Source organism: Coregonus lavaretus (genome assembly GCF_964263955.1).
Source record: "Coregonus lavaretus genome assembly, contig: HAP1_SCAFFOLD_6832, whole genome shotgun sequence".
NCBI classification, from domain to species: Eukaryota; Metazoa; Chordata; class Actinopteri; order Salmoniformes; family Salmonidae; genus Coregonus; species Coregonus lavaretus.
Window position 1 is genome coordinate 10,001 of NW_028160029.1, and position 17,962 is coordinate 27,962.

General features: G+C 45.5%; 1 protein-coding gene across 1 annotated transcript in view; it reads right to left on the reverse strand.

The window, feature by feature from the left end:
• LOC311122259 (1,4-alpha-glucan-branching enzyme-like) overlaps positions 1 to 15,787 on the reverse strand; it is a gene marked incomplete at both ends in the record, with an annotated part of 20,233 nt that extends 4,446 nt beyond the window's left edge. Inside the window, 4 exons of the mRNA XM_084196650.1 lie at positions 7,230 to 7,328; positions 14,194 to 14,321; positions 14,917 to 15,032; positions 15,702 to 15,787. Coding sequence (XP_084052776.1) covers positions 7,230 to 7,328; positions 14,194 to 14,321; positions 14,917 to 15,032; positions 15,702 to 15,787 — 429 coding nt within the window. The remainder of the gene's footprint in view (positions 1 to 7,229; positions 7,329 to 14,193; positions 14,322 to 14,916; positions 15,033 to 15,701) is intronic.
• Between the last annotated feature and the right edge of the window lie 2,175 nt (positions 15,788 to 17,962).

Here is a 17,962-nt window from a genome sequence, read left to right on the forward strand (position 1 = left end):
AGAGAGGGGAGAGAGGGTTTATATTATTTAATACATTCGGGGGGGGGGTGGGGGGTGGTAGGTGATTCTTTCAGTCTCTCTGTGCGTGTGCATGTCAGGCAGGGAAGGTGCCAGAACGAATCAGTTGGAAAGGCATTTGATTTCCATAGGGGGGCATGTTTATTTTTTCACGGGACATCCTATGTCAAATCAAATCAAAAAATGATTTGTCACATGCTCCCTAAAAAACAGATGTAGACTATCAGTCAAATGCTTACTTACGGGCACTTCCCAACAATGCAAATAATAACTTGGCTATCAGTACAAGGTGCAGGGGCACAAGGTAATTGAGGTAGATATAGGTAGGGGTAAAGTGATAGATAATAGACAGTAGCAGCAGCGTATTTGATGAGCTAAAAGAGTTAGTGCCAAGCGGGTCAGATAGATGCAGATAGTCCAGGTAGCCATTTTGATAAATATTTAGTAGTTAGTAGTCTTATGGCCTGGGGGTAGAAGCTGTTCAGGGTCCTGTTGGTTCCAGACTTGGTGCATCGGTACCACTTGCCACCTTGCGGTCGGACGCCGAGCAGTTGCCATACCAGGCGGTGATGCAGCCAGTCAAGATGCTCTCGATGGTGCAGCTGTAGAACCTTTTGGAGCATCTGAGGGCCCATGCCGAATCTTTTCAGCCTCCTGAGGGGGAAGAGGAGTTGTCGTGCCCTCTTCACGACTGTGTTAGTGTGTGTGGACCATGTTAATTCCTTAAGTGACGTGGACACAGAGGAACGTGAAGCTCTCGACCTGCTCCACTACAGCCCCGTCGGTGTGGATGGGGCCGTGCTCGCCCCTCCGTTTCCTGTAGTCCACGATCAGCTCCTTGGTCTTGCTGACGTTGACGGAGAGGTTGTTGCTCCGGCACCACACTGCCAGGTCTCGGACCTCCTCCCTGTAGGCCGTCTCATCGTCGTCGGTGATCAGGCCTACCCCCGTCGTGTCTTCAGCAAACTTAATGATGGTGTTGGAGTCGTGTGCGGCCACGCAGTCGTGGGTGAACAGGCAGTACAGGAGGGGACTAAGCATGCACCCCTGAGGGGCCCCCGTGTTGAGGGTCAGCGTGGCGGATGTGTTGTTGCCAACCTTCACCACCTGGGGGGCTGCACGTCAGGAAGTCCAGGATCCAGTTGCAGAGGGAGGTGTTTAGTCCCAGCGTCCTTAGCTTAGTGATGAGCTTGGAGGGCACTATGGTGTTGAACGCTGAGCTGTAGTCAATGAACAGCATTCTCACATAGGTGTTCCTGTCTGGGAGAGGGGCAGTGTGGAGTGCAATAGAGATTGCGTCATCTGTGGATCTGTTGGGGTGGTATGCGAATTGGAGTGGGTCTAATTGGTGTTGATGTGAGCTTCCCATGTGTTTTTTAAAAATGGGTTTTATAGTAAAGACATGTAATTTAACAGTACAAATGTATTACTTTTTAATGTGGCATGAGCACAACCAGTCATGATATTTTTATCTCATTGTCAAACAAATCACTTCATAGACGGCGCGTGAGTTTCATGTTTGAGGAGGCTTACAATTTATCCTATAATTTCTACCGATATGCGTGCCAGTTATGATTTTCATAGGCACATCTCCCACTCTCTCCTAGTCTCCCACTCTCTCATAGTCTCACACTCTTCATGTATCCCCTCCACCCAATGAGACCACCACATAATTATCTAGGATCCAGGATATTATAATCTGGACCTTGAAGTAGCAGTAGTAGTAATAGTAATAATAGTAATAATAGTAGTAGTAGTAGTAGTAGTAGTAGCAGCAGCAGCAGTAGCAGCAGCAGTAGCAGCAGCAGTAGTAGTAGCAGTAGCAGTAGTAGTAGCAGTAGTAGTAGTAGCAGTTGTTCCAGTTGTTCCAGTGTTGATTTTCATTCTTTCACTCTAATCAGGGACAGATTTAGACAGGGGACACCAGGTGGGTGCAATTCATCATCAGGTAGAACAGAAAACCAGCTTTACTTCGGACCTTCAGGCTCAGATTTGAATACCCTTGTTCTGACACTGCAACTCATAAAGCAACGGTTTCCAGGCTTTTGGTTGCTTTTGTATCTATTTAAATCTTTATACGCGTTTCCTTACAGCTACGGCTAAAACAATCTTCCATCCTCAAAATTGTATTGCAACTAAAACATAAATATCTCCTAACGAGTAGATTTATAGTTTACCTTTATAGAGTAATATATTATCTGGAGAGTAGAGAGGGAGGACAGAGGGAGGAGAGAGGGAGAGGAGAGACAGACAGGTTGTGATAACAGGAGAGGAGAGACAGACAGGTTGTGATAACAGGAGAGGAGACAGGTTGTGATAACAGGAGAGGAGACAGGTTGTGATAACAGGAGAGGAGACAGGTTGTGATAACAGGAGAGGAGACAGGTTGTGATAACAGGAGAGGAGAGACAGACAGGTTGTGATAACAGGAGAGGAGAGATAGACAGGTTGTGATAACAGGAGAGACAGACAGGTTGTGATAACAGGAGAGGAGACAGGTTGTGATAACAGGAGAGACAGACAGGTTGTGATAACAGGAGAGACAGACAGGTTGTGATAACAGGAGAGGAGACAGGTTGTGATAACAGGAGAGACAGACAGGTTGTGATAACAGGAGAGGAGAGAGACAGACAGGTTGTGATAACAGGAGAGACAGACAGGTTGTGATAACAGGAGAAGAGAGAGACAGACAGGTTGTGATAACAGGAGAGGAGACAGGTTGTGATAACAGGAGAGGAGAGAGACAGACAGGTTGTGATAACAGGAGAGACAGACAGGTTGTGATAACAGGAGAGGAGAGAGACAGACAGGTTGTGATAACAGGAGAGGAGAGATAGACATGTTGTGATAACAGGAGAGGAGACAGGTTGTGATAACAGGAGAGGAGAGAGACAGGTTGTGATAACAGGAGAGGAGAGAGACAGGTTGTGATAACAGGAGAGGAGACAGGTTGTGATAACAGGAGAGACAGACAGGTTGTGATAACAGGAGAGGAGACAGGTTGTGATAACAGGAGAGGAGAGAGACAGACAGGTTGTGATAACAGGAGAGGAGACAGGTTGTGATAACAGGAGAGGAGAGAGACAGACAGGTTGTGATAACAGGAGAGGAGACAGGTTGTGATAACAGGAGAAGAGAGAGACAGACAGGTTGTGATAACAGGAGAGGAGACAGGTTGTGATAACAGGAGAAGAGAGAGACAGACAGGTTGTGATAACAGGAGAGGAGACAGGTTGTGATAACAGGAGAGGAGAGAGACAGACAGGTTGTGATAACAGGAGAGACAGACAGGTTGTGATAACAGGAGAGGAGAGACAGACAGGTTGTGATAACAGGAGAGGAGACAGGTTGTGATAACAGGAGAGACAGACAGGTTGTGATAACAGGAGAGGAGACAGGTTGTGATAACAGGAGAGGAGAGAGACAGACAGGTTGTGATAACAGGAGAGGAGAGAGACAGACAGGTTGTGATAACAGGAGATGAGACAGGTTGTGATAACAGGAGAGGAGAGAGACAGACAGGTTGTGATAACAGGAGATGAGACAGGTTGTGATAACAGGAGAGGAGAGAGAGAGACAGGTTGTGATAACAGGAGAGGAGACAGGTTGTGATAACAGGAGAGGAGAGACAGACAGGTTGTGATAACAGGAGATGAGACAGGTTGTGATAACAGGAGATGAGACAGGTTGTGATAACAGGAGATGAGACAGGTTGTGATAACAGGAGAGGAGAGAGACAGACAGGTTGTGATAACAGGAGAGGAGACAGGTTGTGATAACAGGAGAGACAGACAGGTTGTGATAACAGGAGAAGAGAGAGACAGACAGGTTGTGATAACAGGAGAGACAGACAGGTTGTGATAACAGGAGAGACAGACAGGTTGTGATAACAGGAGAGACAGACAGGTTGTGATAACAGGAGAAGAGAGAGACAGACAGGTTGTGATAACAGGAGAGACAGACAGGTTGTGATAACAGGAGAGACAGACAGGTTGTGATAACAGGAGAAGAGAGAGACAGACAGGTTGTGATAACAGGAGATGAGACAGGTTGTGATAACAGGAGAGGAGAGAGACAGACAGGTTGTGATAACAGGAGATGAGACAGGTTGTGATAACAGGAGAGGAGAGAGAGAGACAGGTTGTGATAACAGGAGAGGAGACAGGTTGTGATAACAGGAGAGGAGAGACAGACAGGTTGTGATAACAGGAGATGAGACAGGTTGTGATAACAGGAGATGAGACAGGTTGTGATAACAGGAGATGAGACAGGTTGTGATAACAGGAGAGGAGAGAGACAGACAGGTTGTGATAACAGGAGAGGAGACAGGTTGTGATAACAGGAGAGACAGACAGGTTGTGATAACAGGAGAAGAGAGAGACAGACAGGTTGTGATAACAGGAGAGACAGACAGGTTGTGATAACAGGAGAGACAAACAGGTTGTGATAACAGGAGAGACAGACAGGTTGTGATAACAGGAGAAGAGAGAGACAGACAGGTTGTGATAACAGGAGAGGAGAGAGACAGACAGGTTGTGATAACAGGAGAGGAGAGACAGACATGTTGTGATAACAGGAGAGGAGAGACAGACAGGTTGTGATAACAGGAGAGGAGACAGGTTGTGATAACAGGAGAGGAGAGAGACAGACAGGTTGTGATAACAGGAGAGGAGACAGGTTGTGATAACAGGAAAGGAGAGAGACAGACAGGTTGTGATAACAGGAGATGAGACAGGTTGTGATAACAGGAGAGGAGAGAGACAGACAGGTTGTAATAACAGGAGATGAGACAGGTTGTGATAACAGGAGAGGAGAGAGCATGTGTTCCTCAGTCAGTAGAATTAATACACGCCTCATTAGTGGCTTCAAACAGACACTGGATAGAGTGGAGGGTAACCATTTATTGGGATAGTAGATGGTTTTAGATGGTCAGTAAACATTCAATAACTGTCAACAACATTTCAACTAACTATCCCCTAACCTTAACCCTTACTCTAAACCTAATCCTAACCGTAATCTTAACAAGTAGTTGCTTTTCAACAGATAGTTTGTTGATAGTAAGACCATCTGAAGAGCATCTATGGGACTATCCACATAAAGTACTGAATACAACCAGCCACGAAGACCTGTGTGTGTGTGTGTGTGTGTGTGTGTGTGTGTGTGTGTGTGTGTGGGGGCCAGATCGAACGTTGATAACAGGTTGCTAGAGGCTCTAAGTCATTCAGCTTCATCATGATTTGGGGCGGCAGGTAGCTTAGTGGTTAAGAGCGTTGTGCCAGTAACCGAAAGGTCGCTGGTTCTAACCCCGAGCCGACTAGGTGTATAATCTGTCGATGTGCCCTTGAGCAAGGCACTTAACCATAATTGCTCCTGTAAATCGCTCTGGATAAGAGCTAAATGACTAAAATGTAAATGTAAATTTAATTGATTAGAGATACAGTGGGGAAAACAAGTATTTAGTCAGCCACCAATTGTGCAAGTTCTCCCACTTAAAAAGATGAGAGGCCTGTAATTTTCATCATAGGTACACGTCAACTATGACAGAGAAAATGAGAAAAAAAATCCAGAAAATCACATTGTAGGACTTTTAATGAATTTATTTGCAAATTATGGTGGAAAATAAGTATTTGGTCACCTACAAACATGCAAGATTTCTGGCTCTCACAGACCTGTAACTTCATCTTTAAGAGGCTCCTCTGTCCTCCACTCGTTACCTGTATTAATGTCACCTGTTTGAACTTGTTATCAGTATAAAAGACACCTGTCCACAACCTCAAACAGTCACACTCCAAACTCCACTATGGCCAAGACCAAAGAACTGTCAAAGGACACCAGAAACAAAATTGTAGACCTGCACCAGGCTGGGAAGACTGAATCTGCAATAGGTAAGCAGCTTGGTTTGAAGAAATCAACTGTGGGAGCAATTATTAGGAAATGGAAGACATACAAGGCCACTGATAATCTCCCTCGATCTGGGGCTCCACGCAAGATCTCACCCCGTGGGGTCAAAATTATCACAAGAATGGTGAGCAAAAATCCCAGAACCACACGGGGGGACCTAGTGAATGACCTGCAGAGAGCTGGGACCAAAGTAACAAAGCCTACCATCAGTAACACACTACGCCGCCAGGGACTCAAATCCTGCAGTGCCAGACGTGTCCCCCTGCTTAAGCCAGTACATGTCCAGGCCCGTCTGAAGTTTGCTAGAGTGCATTTGGATGATCCAGAAGAGGATTGGGAGAATGTCATATGGTCAGATGAAACCAAAATAGAACTTTTTGGTAATTACTCAACTCGTCGTGTTTGGAGGACAAAGAATGCTGAGTTGCATCCAAAGAACACCATACCTACTGTGAAGCATGGGGGTGGAAACATCATGCTTTGGGGCTGTTTTTCTGCAAAGGGACAGGACGACTGATCCGTGTAAAGGAAAGAATGAATGGGGCCATGTATCGTGAGATTTTGAGTGAAAACCTCCTTCCATCAGCAAGGGCATTGAAAATGAAACGTGGCTGGGTCTTTCAGCATGACAATGATCCCAAACACACCGCCCGGGCAACGAAGGAGTGGCCTCGTAAGAAGCATTTCAAGGTCCTGGAGTGGCCTAGCCAGTCTCCAGATCTCAACCCCATAGAAAATCTTTGGAGGGAGTTGAAAGTCCATGTTGCCCAGCGACAGCCCCCAAAACATCACTGCTCTAGAGGAGATCTGCATGGAGGAATGGGCCAAAATACCAGAAACAGTGTGTGAAAACCTTGTGAAGACTTACAGAAAACGTTTGACCTGTGTCATTGCCAACAAAGGGTATATAACAAAGTATTGAGAAACTTTTGTTATTGACCAAATACTTATTTTCCACCATAATTTGCAAATAAATTCATAAAAAATCCTACAATGTGATTTTCTGGATTTTTTTCCCCTCATTTTCTCTGTCATAGTTGACGTGTACCTATGATGAAAATTACAGGCCTCTTCATCTTTTTAAGTGGGAGAACTTGCACAATTGGTGGCTGACTAAATACTTTTTTTCCCCACTGTATGTCTCAGACCCAATAGTCTCAGACCCAATAGTCTCAGACCCAATAGTCTCAGACCCAATAGTCTCAGACCCAATAGTCTCAGACCCAATAGTCTCAGAGCCAATAGTCTCAGAGCCAATAGTCTCAGAGCCAATAGTCTCAGACCAATAGTCTCAGACCCAATAGTCTCACCTGAATCCATTTGTCAGGTACAGCCATGTTGAGTCTGTAGTCAAAGCCAAGTCCCCCATTCTTCACTGACTTACACAACCCTGGCATTCCTGATACATCCTAGAGAGAGAGAGAGAGAGAGAGAGGAGAGAGAGAGAGAGAGAGAGAGAGAGAGAGAGAGAGAGAGAAGAAGAGAGAGAGAGAGAGAGAGAGAGAGACAGAAAGAGAGAGAGAGAGAAGAGAGAGAGAGAGAGAAAGAGAGAGAAAGAGAGAGACAGAGAGAGAGAGAGAGACAGAGAGAGACAGAGAGAGACAGAGAGAGACAGAGAGACAGAGAGAGACAGAGAGAGACAGAGAGAGACAGAGAGAGACAGAGAGAGAGAGAGAGAGAGAGCAAGACAAAGAGAGCGAGAGAACAGAGCGAGAGAAAGACCATTAGCATATCTGTTCTCCATCTTTGTAAATGAGATATTTCTCTATTTCATTTCAATACATTTTCAAACATTTCTAAAAACATTTTTTTCACTTTGTCATTATGGGTTATTGTGTGTAGATGGGTGAGGAAAAAAATCAATTAAATCTATTTAGAATTCAGGCTTGTGACAACAAAATGTGGAATAAATCAAGGGGTGTGAATACTTTCTGAAGGCACTGTGGGTTTTGTAAGGAGAGTGAAAGCTGAATAGATGGAAAAGTTGAAGGAGATAAGGGGAGACAGAAAGGGTGGGATAAGGAGATTAGGAAGAAGAGAGGGGAAACAGGGAATGATAGTACCGTGTTTGTATTCTTTGAGATAATAGTGTTGCACGTGACAATACAACAGAGTGAAATTAGACAATACAGAGATTAGATAGACTACATGTCAGAGTGAGATGTGATGAGTCATATGCTAGAGAAGATAGGGAGGAAGAATTATCTCATTCTCCTGATGGAAGTGTATCATCTCTGATTCTCCTGATGGAAGTGTATTATCTCTGATTCTCCTGATGGAAGTGTATTATCTCTGATTCTCTAGATCAGTGGTCACCATCACTTTATGAGTCAAAATGCAAGCTGAGACCTACCCCTCAGATTTTGTTTTAACAAGACTTAAAAAACGTAACCCTATACATTTTACATATTTAGCAAACGCTCTTATCCAGAGCGACTTACAGTTAAGTGAGTGCATATATTTTCATACTGGCCCCCCGTGGGAATCGAACCCACAACCCTGGCGTTGCAAACGCCGTGCTCTACCAGCTGAGCTACGCTACACATCATTAAACCCATTAAAAACAGTACTGTATCAATGAGGTTTGTGCAGTAAGCTCTCTCGACATGGCTTTAGATGTTTCGAAATCTTACAGTATTCACTTCGCTGTAGCTTTCTTTTAAGCCTGCTACTTTATTGCAGACACGGTCATCTGAGCCATCCGATTGGCCAACGGTAGGCCCTATAGTGCAACTGATTTTCTCTCCGGGCCCGCAGGTAAGGCAGAGTTTGTACCTTCAGACACGTGAAATGGTTCAAAATCCGAACACTTCGCCTTCCCGGCACACTAAAGCTGAATGGGGTGCACCTACTGCCAACCTCGCGAGACCAGTAAAGAAAATAGGAACGCAAGGCTTTATCGTTGCTTTTTTGACAGAAATGTTTGGTGATCGACTAGGAATGCATTGGTTGGTGACCACTGATCTAGATGGAAGTGTATCATCTTTGGTTCTCTAGATGGAAGTGTATCATCTCTGGTTCTCTAGATGGAAGTGTATCATCTTTGGTTCTCTAGATGGAAGTGTATCATCTCTGGTTCTCTAGATGGAAGTGTATCATCTCTGGTTCTCTAGATGGAAGTGTATCATCTCCGGTTCTCTAGATGGAAGTGTATCATCTCCGGTTCTCTAGATGGAAGTGTATCATCTCTGGTTCTCTAGATGGAAGTGTATTATCTCTGGTTCTCTAGATGGAAGTGTATTATCTCTGGTTCTCTAGATGGAAGTGTATTATCTCTGGTTCTCTAGATGGAAGTGTATTATCTCTGGTTCTCTAAATGGAAGTGTATTATCTCTGGTTCTCTAGATGGAAGTGTATTATCTCTGGTTCTCTAGATGGAAGTGTATCATCTCCGGTTCTCTAGATGGAAGTGTATTATCTCTGGTTCTCTAGATGGAAGTGTATTATCTCTGGTTCTCTAAATGGAAGTGTATCATCTCCGGTTCTCTAGATGGAAGTGTATTATCTCTGGTTCTCTAGATGGAAGTGTATTATCTCTGGTTCTCTAAATGGAAGTGTATCATCTCCGGTTCTCTAGATGGAAGTGTATTATCTCTGGTTCTCTAGATGGAAGTGTATCATCTCCGGTTCTCTAGATGGAAGTGTATTATCTCCGATTCTCTAGATGGAAGTGTATTATCTCTGATTCTCTAGATGGAAGTGTATTATCTCTGATTCTCTAGATGGAAGTGTATTATCTCTGGTTCTCTAGATGGAAGTGTATTATCTCTGGTTCTCTAGATGGAAGTGTATTATCTCTGGTTCTCTAGATGGAAGTGTATTATCTCTGGTTCTCTAAATGGAAGTGTATCATCTCCGGTTCTCTAGATGGAAGTGTATTATCTCCGGTTCTCTAGATGGAAGTGTATCATCTCCGGTTCTCTAGATGGAAGTGTATTATCTCTGATTCTCTAGATGGAAGTGTATTATCTCTGATTCTCTAGATGGAAGTGTATTATCTCTGATTCTCTAGATGGAAGTGTATTATCTCTGGTTCTCTAGATGGAAGTGTATTATCTCCGGTTCTCTAGATGGAAGTGTATTATCTCTGGTTCTCTAGATGGAAGTGTATTATCTCTGGTCCTCTAGATGGAAGTGTATTATCTCTGATTCTCTAGATGGAAGTGTATTATCTCTGATTCTCTAGATGGAAGTGTATTATCTCTGGTTCTCTAGATGGAAGTGTATTATCTCTGGTTCTCTAGATGGAAGTGTATTATCTCTGGTTCTCTAGATGGAAGTGTATTATCTCTGGTTCTCTAAATGGAAGTGTATCATCTCCGGTTCTCTAGATGGAAGTGTATTATCTCTGGTTCTCTAGATGGAAGTGTATCATCTCCGGTTCTCTAGATGGAAGTGTATTATCTCTGATTCTCTAGATGGAAGTGTATTATCTCTGATTCTCTAGATGGAAGTGTATTATCTCTGATTCTCTAGATGGAAGTGTATTATCTCTGGTTCTCTAGATGGAAGTGTATTATCTCCGGTTCTCTAGATGGAAGTGTATTATCTCCGGTTCTCTAGATGGAAGTGTATTATCTCCGGTCCTCTAGATGGAAGTGTATTATCTCTGATTCTCTAGATGGAAGTGTATTATCTCTGATTCTCTAGATGGAAGTGTATTATCTCTGGTTCTCTAGATGGAAGTGTATTATCTCCGGTTCTCTAGATGGAAGTGTATTATCTCCGGTTCTCTAGATGGAAGTGTATTATCTCTGGTTCTCTAGATGGAAGTGTATTATCTCTGGTTCTCTAGATGGAAGTGTATTATCTCTGATTCTCTAGATGGAAGTGTATTATCTCTGATTCTCTAGATGGAAGTGTATTATCTCTGATTCTCTAGATGGAAGTGTATTATCTCTGGTTCTCTAGATGGAAGTGTATCATCTCCGGTTCTCTAGATGGAAGTGTATTATCTCTGATTCTCTAGATGGAAGTGTATTATCTCTGGTTCTCTAGATGGAAGTGTATTATCTCTGGTTCTCTAGATGGAAGTGTATCATCTCCGGTTCTCTAGATGGAAGTGTATTATCTCTGGTTCTCTAGATGGAAGTGTATCATCTCCGGTTCTCTAGATGGAAGTGTGAAAGTGTGATTAGATGATGTCTGATAATGCAGATTAGATGATGTCTGATAATGCAGATTAGATGATGTCTGATAATGCAGATTAGATGATATCTGATAATGCAGATTAGATGATGTCTGATAATGCAGATTAGATGATGTCTGATAATGCAGATTAGATGATGTCTGATAATGCAGATTAGATGATGTCTGATAATGCAGATTAGATGATGTCTGATAATGCAGATTAGATGATGTCTGATAATGCAGATTAGATGATGTCTGATAATGCAGATTAGATGATGTCTGATAATGCAGATTAGATGATGTCTGATAATGCAGATTAGATGATGTCTGATAATGCAGATTAGATGATGTCTGATAATGCAGATTAGATGATGTCTGATAATGCAGATTAGATGATGTCTGATAATGCAGATTAGATGATGTCTGATAATGCAGATTAGATGATGTCTGATAATGCAGATTAGATGATGTCTGATAATGCAGATTAGATGATGTCTGATAATGCAGATTAGATGATGTCTGATAATGCAGATTAGATGATGTCTGATAATGCAGATTAGATGATGTCTGATAATGCAGATTAGATGATGTCTGATAATGCAGATTAGATGATGTCTGATAATGCAGATTAGATGATGTCTGATAATGCAGATTAGATGATGTCTGATAATGCAGATTAGATGATGTCTGATAATGCAGATTAGATGATGTCTGATAATGCAGATTAGATGATGTCTGATAATGCAGATTAGATGATGTCTGATAATGCAGATTAGATGATGTCTGATAATGCAGATTAGATGATGTCTGATAATGCAGATTAGATGATGTCTGATAATGCAGATTAGATGATGTCTGATAATGCAGATTAGATGATGTCTGATAATGCAGATTAGATGATGTCTGATAATGCAGATTAGATGATGTCTGATAATGCAGATTAGATGATGTCTGATAATGCAGATTAGATGATGTCTGATAATGCAGATTAGATGATGTCTGATAATGCAGATTAGATGATGTCTGATAATGCAGATTAGATGATGTCTGATAATGCAGATTAGATGATGTCTGATAATGCAGATTAGATGATGTCTGATAATGCAGATTAGATGATGTCTGATAATGCAGATTAGATGATGTCTGATAATGCAGATTAGATGATGTCTGATAATGCAGATTAGATGATGTCTGATAATGCAGATTAGATGATGTCTGATAATGCAGATTAGATGATGTCTGATAATGCAGATTAGATGATGTCTGATAATGCAGATTAGATGATGTCTGATAATGCAGATTAGATGATGTCTGATAATGCAGATTAGATGATGTCTGATAATGCAGATTAGATGATGTCTGATAATGCAGATTAGATGATGTCTGATAATGCAGATTAGATGATGTCTGATAATGCAGATTAGATGATGTCTGATAATGCAGATTAGATGATGTCTGATAATGCAGATTAGATGATGTCTGATAATGCAGATTAGATGATGTCTGATAATGCAGATTAGATGATGTCTGATAATGCAGATTAGATGATGTCTGATAATGCAGATTAGATGATGTCTGATAATGCAGATTAGATGATGTCTGATAATGCAGATTAGATGATGTCTGATAATGCAGATTAGATGATGTCTGATAATGCAGATTAGATGATGTCTGATAATGCAGATTAGACCAACCACCTGTCCCATATGGCAAACTAGAGTGGAACCACAAGGTTAGGTAGAGTATTATTATCCTGATCTGATAGGTCCAAGGTTAGGTAGAGTATTATTATCCTGATCTGATAGGTCCAAGGTTAGGTAGAGTATTATTATCCTGATCTGATAGGTCCAAGGTTAGGTAGAGTATTATTATCCTGATCTGATAGGTCCAAGGTTAGGTAGAGTATTATTATCCTGATCTGATAGGTCCAAGGTTAGGTAGAGTATTATTATCCTGATCTGATAGGTCCAAGGTTAGGTAGAGTATTATTATCCTGATCTGATAGGTCCAAGGTTAGGTAGAGTATTATTATCCTGATCTGATAGGTCCAAGGTTAGGTAGAGTATTATTATCCTGATCTGATAGGTCCAAGGTTAGGTAGAGTATTATTATCCTGATCTGATAGGTCCAAGGTTAGGTAGAGTATTATTATCCTGATCTGATAGGTCCAAGGTTAGGTAGAGTATTATTATCCTGATCTGATAGGTCCAAGGTTAGGTAGAGTATTATTATCCTGATCTGATAGGTCCAAGGTTAGGTAGAGTATTATTATCCTGATCTGATAGGTCCAAGGTTAGGTAGAGTATTATTATCCTGATCTGATAGGTCCAAGGTTAGGTAGAGTATTATTATCCTGATCTGATAGGTCCAAGGTTAGGTAGAGTATGTGAAGGATGTCTTTAAGATCTGAGAGAAAGAGATGAGTAGCCTGAATGATCTCTGATTATCCTGATCTGATAGGTCCAAGGTTAGGTGTGTGGGTCCTTACCTCTGCGATGGTAATGCAGTCGGGGTAGAGTGTGTCCTTACCTCTGCGATGGTAATGCAGTCGGGGTAGAGTGTGTCCTTACCTCTGCGATGGTAATGCAGTCGGGGTAGAGTGTGTCCTTACCTCTGCGATGGTAATGCAGTCGGGGTAGAGTGTGTCCTTACCTCTGCGATGGTAATGCAGTCGGGGTAGAGTGTGTCCTTACCTCTGCGATGGTAATGCAGTCGGGGTAGAGTGTGTCCTTACCTCTGCGATGGTAATGCAGTCGGGGTAGAGTGTGTCCTTACCTCTGCGATGGTAATGCAGTCGGGGTAGAGTGTGTCCTTACCTCTGCGATGGTAATGCAGTCGGGGTAGAGTGTGTCCTTACCTCTGCGATGGTAATGCAGTCGGGGTAGAGTGTGTCCTTACCTCTGCGATGGTAATGCAGTCGGGGTAGAGTGTGTCCTTACCTCTGCGATGGTAATGCAGTCGGGGTAGAGTGTGTCCTTACCTCTGCGATGGTAATGCAGTCGGGGTAGAGTGTGTCCTTACCTCTGCGATGGTAATGCAGTCGGGGTAGAGTGTGTCCTTACCTCTGCGATGGTAATGCAGTCGGGGTAGAGTGTGTCCTTACCTCTGCGATGGTAATGCAGTCGGGGTAGAGTGTGTCCTTACCTCTGCGATGGTAATGCAGTCGGGGTAGAGTGTGTGTAGGATGTGGTTGGACAGCATCAGATGGATGATAGACTCCTCATCAACCTGCATCCCAAAGTACTCACTGTAACCACCAGAGAAAGACATGGCTGTGGAGCGAGAGAGGGAGGAGAGAGAGAGATAGATAGAGAGAGAGAGAGGGGGGAGGGGGGGAGAGAGAGAGGGGGGAGGGGGGAGAGAGAGAGAGAGCGAGAGAGAGCGAGCAAGAGAGAGCGAGCGAGCAAGAGAGAGCGAGCGAGCAAGAGAGAGCGAGCGAGCAAGAGAGAGCGAGCGAGCAAGAGAGAGCGAGCGAGCAAGAGAGAGCGAGCGAGCAAGAGAGAGAGAGCAAGAGAGAGAGAGAGGGGGGAAGGGGGGGAGGGGGAGAGAGAGAGAGCAAGAGAGAGAGCAAGAGGGAGAGAGAGAGAGAGCTCTGTTGAGTTCAGACAGATTCTCACTTTTATTCACTTGGAACTCCAAGGTCTCAAACATTACTGACTAAAATGAACTACAGTATCTCCCTCTCCTGCTCTCTCTCTCTCCCTTTCCTTCTCATGCCTACTCCCCCTCTCTATCTTTTCATCTCTTTATATTGAGAGGTACATAACTGTGTGTGAGTGTCTATTGAGAGTTGCATAACTCAAAGCCTGTCTGGTTTGAACAGTGATATGATGGGGAGGCACGCACGCACTAACACACACGTCTCACCGATGCCGTGGTGGTGGTAGAGCATGGATGAGACGCCGTCGAACCTGAAGCCATCGAAGCGATACTCCTCCATCCACCACCTGAGATTAGACAGCAGGAACCTCAACACCTCCCAACTAGAGAGAGAGAGAGAGATGTTTACTGTTCATTTGTATTGTTTATTTCACTTTTGTTTACTATCTAGCTAAAAAAGGCTACCAAGCTTGCTAGGAAAGAAAGACCCGGCTGCAACTTCAATTCGCACCGAGGTGTTAAGTGAGAGGTGTGAAGCCCCTGAGCCCAACAATGGCAGCAGAGTTCCTCCCCCACCCAAATGCAGAGGCCTCTTTGGCCATACTCCATGGCTTCCCTCTGTGCAGAGTCCACCACATCACAGTACCCCCCCTTGGATTTAAATAAAAAAATGACAAGGCACGGAAAGAGTACAAAGAGAAGCTCCTCATGGACAATCCAGAGACACTTTTTGCTGACTGCTACAAAAAACGGAACGCAAGCAACCTAATCTTCCACACAGACCATCCCTGGGCATGGCACACTGCTATAAGAGCACACTATCCCTCTTTTAAGAGAGAGGGTATTGGAGGAGGGTGGAACATCAGAACACTGGAAAACAAGGACCCTGAGACGGAGACACCCTCTGTCAACCTGGACCAGAATGGAGCAGTGGTGCTGCAGGGCAACTTCATACACTTACAACATAACTTTTACAGAATCAAAGAGAGAGCACGGCAGGAGAAGCTTTCTCTTGGTGATGACACCCCCACCCCGAGCGAGTCCGATCACACCTCTTCAAACTGTCCTGCAGACGAGGATAGTCATCCCCCCCCAGCGCTGAACACACCCAGGTCCCACAGCTGCACTGCTCCTCCATCATTGAGAGGGATACATTCACAGAGCTGGAGAGAGACATGGTGGAGCTCAGAGAGCTGGTCCACACACTCCAGACAGAACAGACACTGAAACAGACCAGCACAACACCACCCCCCCTACAGTACCCAGAGGGCTGAAACAGACCAGCACAACACCACCCCCCCTACAGTACCCAGAGGGCTGAAACAGACCAGCACAACACCACCCCCCCTACAGTACCCAGAGGGCTGAAACAGACCAGCACAACACCACCCCCCCTACAGTACCCAGAGGGCTGAAACAGACCAGCACCACACCACCCCCCTACAGTACCCAGAGGGCTGAAACAGACCAGACCAGCACAACACCACCCCCCCTACAGTACCCAGAGGGCTGAAACAGACCAGCACAACACCACCCCCCCTACAGTACCCAGAGGGCTGAAACAGACCAGCACAACACCACCCCCCCCCCCTACAGTACCCAGAGGGCTGAAACAGACCAGCACAACACCACCCCCCCTACAGTACCCAGAGGGCTGAAACAGACCAGCACACCACCCCCCCTACAGTACCCAGAGGGCTGAAACAGACCAGCACAACACCACCCCCCCCTACAGTACCCAGAGGGCTGAAACAGACCAGCACAACACCACCCCCCCCCCCTACAGTACCCAGAGGGCTGAAACAGACCAGCACAACACCACCCCCCCTACAGTACCCAGAGGGCTGAAACAGACCAGCACAACACCACCCCCCTACAGTACCCAGAGGGCTGAAACAGACCAGCACCCCCCCTACAGTACCCAGAGGGCTGAAACAGACCAGCACAACACCACCCCCCCCCCTACAGTACCCAGAGGGCTGAAACAGACCAGCACCACCCCTACAGTACCCAGAGGGCTGAAACAGACCAGCACAACACCACCCCCCCTACAGTACCCAGAGGGCTGAAACAGACCAGCACAACACCACCCCCCCTACAGTACCCAGAGGGCTGAAACAGACCAGCACAACACCACCCCCCCTACAGTACCCAGAGGGCTGAAACAGACCAGCACAACACCACCCCCCCTACAGTACCCAGAGGGCTGAAACAGACCAGCACAACACCACCCCCCCTACAGTACCCAGAGGGCTGAAACAGACATGAACAACACCACCCCCCCTACAGTACCCAGAGGGCTGAAACAGACCAGCACAACACCACCCCCCCTACAGTACCCAGAGGGCTGAAACAGACCAGCACCCCCCCTACAGTACCCAGAGGGCTGAAACAGACCAGCACAACACCACCCCCCCTACAGTACCCAGAGGGCTGAAACAGACCAGCACAACACCACCCCCCCTACAGTACCCAGAGGGCTGAAACAGACCAGCACAACACCACCCCCCTACAGTACCCAGAGGGCTGAAACAGACCAGCACAACACCACCCCCCCCCCTATAGTACCCAGAGGGCTGAAACAGACCAGCACAACACCACCCCCCCCTACAGTACCCAGAGGGCTGAAACAGACCAGCACAACACCACCCCCCCTACAGTACCCAGAGGGCTGAAACAGACCAGCACAACACCACCCCCCCCCCCTACAGTACCCAGAGGGCTGAAACAGACCAGCACAACACCACCCCCCCTACAGTACCCAGAGGGCTGAAACAGACCAGCACAACACCACCCCCCTACAGTACCCAGAGGGCTGAAACAGACCAGCACCCCCCCTACAGTACCCAGAGGGCTGAAACAGACCAGCACAACACCACCCCCCCCTACAGTACCCAGAGCAGAAACAGACCACACCCCCCCCCTACAGTACCCAGAGGGCTGAAACAGACCAGCACAACACCACCCCCCCTACAGTACCCAGAGGGCTGAAACAGACAGCACAACACCACCCCCCCTACAGTACCCAGAGGGCTGAAACAGACCAGCACAACACCACCCCCCCCTACAGTACCCAGAGGGCTGAAACAGACCAGCACACACCACCCCCCCCTACAGTACCCAGAGGGCTGAAACAGACCAGCCACACACACCACCCCCCTACAGTACCCAGAGGGCTGAAACAGACCAGCACAACACCACCCCCCCCTACAGTACCCAGAGGGCTGAAACAGACCAGCACAACACCACCCCCCCCCCTACAGTACCCAGAGGGCTGAAACAGACCAGCACACACCACCCCCCCTACAGTACC